At 45.0% G+C, this 6,775-nt stretch overlaps 1 protein-coding gene across 1 annotated transcript; it reads right to left on the bottom strand.

Moving 5' to 3' along the window:
* Positions 1–239: 239 nt before the first annotated feature.
* LOC107568028 (neuronal PAS domain-containing protein 4-like) lies at positions 240–5,161 on the bottom strand (the record flags this gene model as incomplete). The annotated part of the gene is made up of 6 exons (XM_016253857.1): positions 240–837; positions 1,486–1,621; positions 3,500–3,609; positions 3,755–3,989; positions 4,056–4,152; positions 5,048–5,161. Coding segments are annotated over 6 exons (1,290 nt in total), but the record flags the coding sequence as incomplete, so codon positions are not given.
* Between the last annotated feature and the right edge of the window lie 1,614 nt (positions 5,162–6,775).

The following is a 6,775-nucleotide window of genomic DNA, read 5'->3' as shown; positions in this document are numbered from 1 at the left end:
TCAAGTGTACTACAAGTGCTGACTAAATACAGTTTAAATACAGAGATAGTGTGTTAAAAGCGCATTTTAGTTCATATTCATGGTCACAAAATAGCACAGTTAGATGATCTTAAGTTTATCTTAAAAAGTACTAAAGAATAATTTTTAGTGTATTAAGAACAGCATTAGTGTGTGAGAACAGAGCACTTTCAGTACATGAAGGAAGAGGTTTTCACCGGGGGATGCTGCGAGACTGGTTACTAGCGTGGGTCAGGGCCTTGAGCTCGTGGGCTGGTGGTCAAAGCGTGGGAGCGGCCCCAGTCTGTGAGAATGCAGTGGATGACGGGCTCCAGCAGCGGCTCTGGCCAGCAGAGGGCCCCAGGGGCCGGATCGGGCCCTGTCCTGCTGTAAGCATCGAAGCTGCTGGCCAGAGAGCAGATCTGCCGGGCCAGCGTCCCGATCTCCGCCTGCTCCGTCTCGCTGTACAGCAAGGGCCCCTCAGCAGGGGGCGAGGGCTCCGGCGTCACAAACACACCGAAGTCCTCCAGAGCCTCGCAGGTGCCGTACACCGGGACCAGGTGAGCGTCAGCCGGACAGAGCGCAGGAGAGAACAGGTCAGAGATCGGGTCAGAGGACGGCTGAGGTGGACAGAGTGCGCCGGACCCCTCGGACAGGAAGTCAGAGGAGCAGTGGGAGGAATTGGGGCTGTAGGGCGGGGTGCAGAAGAAGAGCGGCAGCGAGTCAGCGCTGGTCTCTGAGCTCCTCCGGAGCTGATCGCAGTCTCTCGGGACACAAGCCGGCTGAGACGTCTGCGCAGCGCTGTACAGTTTGTCTCGGAGATAGACGGCCTCCGCTTCACTGCAGACGAGAGACCGTGAGAAAATCAGAAGAGTTGGGAATCGAAAATCAATTCCAATTCCAGATTAAGATACTTAAGGTCAGGAATCAAATAATTGCTGTAAATTAAAATTTCAATTCCACCTATCAATGTTGCATCTTTGTGTTTAGCTGGTGAAAAGGGGCTGTTAAAATGTATTTGGCTTTGATTCATTCATTCAAGAGATTCGTTCAAAAATGCAGATTCATCCAGTAATGAAACAAGTACATCTTGAGTGAGTCATTGATTCATTCATTCATAAATTACATGTGATTTTGTTCGGTTGTCTAATGTTTTCTCTTCAGAATTGTGAGAGAACTACAATCTTCATTAAAAGAATCATGCCGCTCTATTTTGCACACAAGCAGCTCTTAATCGAGTCAGTTTTGATGCAGCCGGCTGATTTTTGTTCATGGTGTTCAGCAGCAACTAAATGTTTTGCAAAAAGAGACACAGAATAAATATGTTTGATATCTAAATGTTTGACTTTTTTTTAACCACATTGGAATCGATAAGAATCAGAATCAGAATTGATCAAATTCAAACGAATCAAAACATTCAGCCACACATTGCACACGCTGTTAGAGTGAGAGATCAGTCGCTGCTGTGGAGAAAGATCAGATGTTCACCTGACGGCGAGGTTTGTGCAGACGATCACGTCTCTGGCTCGGTCCAGAGTCGCACGGACGTACAGCCAGATCCACGACTGATCGTGCCGCTGCAGTCGGACCAGCATCTCTGCACTCGCACCGCCATCAGCTCCAGCTGCCAAACCAGACACGCGTGTCAGTAAAGCTGCATGTTCCCAACACACTCATCACTTCACAGTCATCTGCACTACTGCTCACACGTCTGCGGTCAGTAGCATTCTTAAAGTCTCTTCTGCTTATCAAGGCTGCATTTATTTGATCAAGAATGTAGTAAAAACAGTGAAATATTAAACAGCTGTTTTCTAAGTGAATCTCTGTTAAACTGTAATGTATTTCTGTGATGCGCAGCTGTATTTTCAGCATCATTCCTCCAGTCTTCAGTGTCACATGATCTTCAGAAATCAGTATAATATGCTGATCTGCTGCTCGAGAAACATTTCTGATTATTATCAATGTTGAAAACAGTTCTGCTGCACAATATTTCTGTGGAAACCGTGATGCATTTTATTTTTTAGGATTCACAGATGAACAGAAAGTTCAAAAGAACAGCATTTATTTGAAATAGAAATCTTTTGCAACATTATAAACACTGGTGTCAAAAGTATTCACATTCATTACTCAGGTAGAAGTATAGATACTAGGGTTTAAAAAGACTTCTGTAGAAGTTGAAGTATCAACTCAAGCTTTTTACTCAAGTAGTAGTACTGGTTTCAAAACTACTTAAAGTATAAAAGTAAAAGTAATGTAAGGAAAAAAATGCCATTAAGGACAAAAGCTTAGGCCGCGCCACAGGGGCCTATTGTGCACTACCCCACCTCCTCAAAAAAACATTTTTCTAAAGGCCATAATGACTATGTTATATTAAAATGTTAATGTTGAAAAATGTGGGATGCACTAGGCTACCTGTTTCAGCCGCATATATGCCCATTGAAAATGAACGCGTTTTAGTACAAAGCAAATACATTAAAGAACCATATATGTGTACTACTGAGCATTAAAAAAGATATGATGACTAGTTGCTTATAAGTATTGTAATGGTGCAAAAAGTCAAACTTCAGAGGCATGTCATCAATAACCTTTATTGGAATGTAAATGTACATCCAAGCTTAGCTGCAGGAATCTGTGAGGGCAACGGACAAGAAAACTGGTGTACCCAGGGCAGGCTTAGTAACAATTACCCTTGTATGGTTGTCTATATACAATAAACATTAGTGCTGTCAAAATGAATGATTAATCCAAGTGATTAATCAACAAATAAAAATTAAAAATAACTCATAATCCTGATACCTTCCCGGTATGTACTATGCTCAATTCTATAGCTAATGGCAACAATGTCACATTTAACTAGAAGATGCGTTGTCAATCGCAAACGCTAATTTATTCAAACGTCTCTCTGCCGAACTACCGACTGTAGTTTAATTTGCGGAGGATGAAGAGAAAGCACCCGTTTGATAAATGAGCCAGTAGTGGCGAAATTATAACTTTTAAGAAATAATCTTTTTTGAGTAACGACCCCAACACTGGCTATGTCCTTGCTGGAGTGTGAGGTGATTTGTGTCATGTGCAGGTGCGATGGATCGTGTACAAACCAATAGGGTGTCGGAATGGTATATGTTTATACTTCTCATCCAACCACAGTCAAATTCACTCTATCCGGATGGCACGATTTATCTGGATAGGTTTTTTTTAACGATGACAAGCCGGAATGAAATAGGAGTAACGAGGGTATTTTTAAAATGTAAGGAGTAGAAAGTACAGATAATTGCGTGAAAATGTAAGGAGTAGAAGTAAAAAGTCGGCTGAAAAATAATTACTCCAATAAAGTATAGATACCCAAAATTTCTACTTAAGTAAGGTAACGAAGTATTTGTACTTCGTTACTTGACACCTCTGATTATAAATGTCTTCACTGTCACTTTTGATTAATTTACTGCATCCTTGATGAACAAAAGCCTCATGTTTGCGTCTGCACAGATAGTTTGAGTGGACTCACTGAGTGTGCGATGGCAGCCGGCGGCGAGCGCCAGATCATCCGGATGCAGGAGTTCATACCACGATCGACCGATCAGCTCCTCTGCTGAGAAACCCAGGTGGAACAAGACGCTGTGGAAACATATTTCAACACAATCAACAACCATATCATTCATTACAAAACACTCACATCTTGTCCTCCTCTCAAACCAGTACTCTCTAAAAGAAATGCACATTACTGGTAGATCAGCACAGCTTTGTGATGTGACGTGAGCACCTGCAGGGGGCGTGCTGGAGCCTCATGTCCGATCTGTGGAGCGTCTGGAAGCAGGAGGAGGCCCTCAGGAGCTCGCTGTCCTTCACTCTGTCGACTGTGGGTGAGCAGAGGGCCACAAACAGAGCGGCGTCCAGCGGGCCGGCCTGGAATCGGCCCCTCACCAGCATGGAGCAGCCGGCGGCGTTCTGGAGCCGGAGCGCTCTGGAGCTGTGCATGCGGCACACGAAGCTGCGCTCTGAGAGACAGACATGACGTCAGACCTGATCTGGACATCACACAAAACACAGAAGCAAGCGCTCACCTGCTGAGACGTCCTGCTCTCTCAAAATCACTCTCACCGCTTCTGCGTCACGACCGTCCGTCATATCATAGAACGAGTCTCCCTGAAGCACATCCACCTACAGAGCAACACAACACACTAGTGCTCAAAAACTGAGCACAACCTTTGACCCACGCTGGTTTCCAAGCAGTCTACAGAAATCAACACTACACTCAGAAAGAGCTGCAAAAGCACATTAGTGACCCTGGAGCACAAAACTAGTCATAAGGGTCAATTTTGAGATTGAGATTTATGCATCATCTGAAAACTGAATATATAAGCTTTCCATTGATGTATGAACATGATCTTTACTTAATATCCTAATGATTTTTGGCATAAAAGAGAAATGTATAATTGTGACCCATACAATGTATTGTTGGCTATTGCTACAAATATCCCCCAGCGACTCAACACTGCTTTTGTGCTCCAGGGTCACATCTTTACCCTGTTTATGCTGCATTTTAGTATCTTTTGAAAAGTTGCCGTCCCGGTGTCATATTTTGTAAATTTTTTCTGAGAGTGTATGTAAAACACTAAAGATTCATGTACAAACAGAAAACCTTTATTGTAGTTTGTCAGGGACTTAAAATATAAAATGTGAGGAGTTTAATAATTCTTTTAAACAATCTATTTTTGTTGTCATTTTTGTTGAAACTCTCATGTATTTCATATTTTAGTGTCTGACGAGGTACAATAAAGGTTTACTGTTTTTTGACTCTGATTTTTGGGAAATTGCGTGGGAACAAAGAGGGTGAGTTTGACCCCAACACAAACGTCGTAACAAAACATGTACAGTCTTTCCAAAACACATCTGGGTCTCAAAACTTTGCATGACCCTTAACGAGAAATATTCAAGAAGAAATAAATAGTTTACCCAGTTTTTCAAGCATGGGTCAAATTGATCATAATCATCCCTGACTGAAAGGATAAATGTGTGTGCATGTGAAGCACAAGGGAACAGACCGTTCTCTCACCATGGACAGGCCGAGATACTCCTGCACGTTTTCAGACACGTAGACCAGCTTTCCGTCTCTGCTCAAAGCCACAATAAATCCAGGCAGCGCTTGCAGAAAGCTGTGGTACAGAGACGCTGGGTCCTTGTGAACGCACGGATCCAGACCGCATGCAGACCCTGAGAGGAGCGCGCTCTTCCGGACGAAGCTGCAGACAAGAGACATGGAGTGCAGGTAGGACAGACGCTCCTGGTCCTCAGCGGAGATGGGCAGAAGTGACCGCAGGGTCCGGATCTCTGCGTTGATGTGGTCTCGCCGGGCTTTGGACGCTCCTTTAGTAGACCTGCATCCGAGCATGAGGACAGAGAGAGACGGTCAGATGCTACCAGAACCCAGACGATAAAACATGCAGACCAGCACTGGCTGCTCTAATAACCTCATAGATTTCACCATTTATTATTAAAGATGATCTCTAATAGTTTGTGTGTAAGTTAGGATGGATGACACTGAGCCTGTGAGAGATACACACTTTTACAGAATATGAGAAACTTCTTATAAAGGGAGTCCTGGATGGAGCTCTTCACACACACACACACACACACACACTCATACACACGTACACACACTCATACACACACACACAGACAGACACAGACTCACACGCACACACACTCACACACACACACAGACTCACACACACAGACTCACACACACAGACTCACACACTCACACACACTCGCACACACAGACAGACACAGACTCACACACACACTCTCACACACGCACACACAGACTCACACACACACGCACACACAGACTCACACACACAGACAGACACAGACTCACACACACACTCTCACACACGCACACACAGACTCACACACACACACACACACACACACACGCACACACACACACACACACACACACACGCACACACACACACACACACACACACACGCACACACACACACACACACACACACACGCACACACACACACACACACACACACACGCACACACACACACACACACACACACACGCACACACACACACACACACACACACACGCACACACACACACACACACACACACACACACGTACACACAGATTCACACACACAGACAGACACAGACAGACACAGACTCACACACACACACACACACCACACACACACCTATAGCTCAGTGTCTCTGTCAGTACAGTAAACACTAAACTAGCATGCAGAGCAGCACAGTTTCATTAGGATGTATTAATATGAAGGCATCATAAGGCTGCGCTTACTGACCTGACGCGTTTCGACGCGCGCAGAATCCGCCTGACGCTCGCGTCGCAGCTCATCCTCGCACAGATCTGAGAAAACACGAGTCCAGGTTACACAGATGAAAACATCTCCAGTAACATGCAAAGATGACAGGGGTTAGGTTAGTTTAGGTTAGGCAGCGCTGGTTGAGCTGCTCGCTTCACCTCTGATGTGTGTGTGTGTGTGTGTGTGTGTGTCTCGTCGCTTATATACTCTCAAGGAGCTCAACCTGAGCGCTGCAGGAGAAACCCCCCGCCGTGACGACACGAGGAGCGACCCGATATTTATAGAGCTGGAGTGTAAAAATACCTGCAGTGACATCATCACAACACACACACACACGCACTCTCACACACACACACACACACGCACGCACACTCACACACACACACACACTCTCACACACACGCACTCTCACACACACACACACACTCTCACACAC

Source organism: Sinocyclocheilus grahami, unplaced genomic scaffold (genome assembly GCF_001515645.1).
Source record: "Sinocyclocheilus grahami isolate Dianchi unplaced genomic scaffold, SAMN03320097.WGS_v1.1 scaffold1208.1, whole genome shotgun sequence".
In the NCBI taxonomy this organism is placed as follows: domain Eukaryota; kingdom Metazoa; phylum Chordata; class Actinopteri; order Cypriniformes; family Cyprinidae; genus Sinocyclocheilus; species Sinocyclocheilus grahami.
This window is presented reverse-complemented; position numbering and strand designations above follow the sequence as displayed.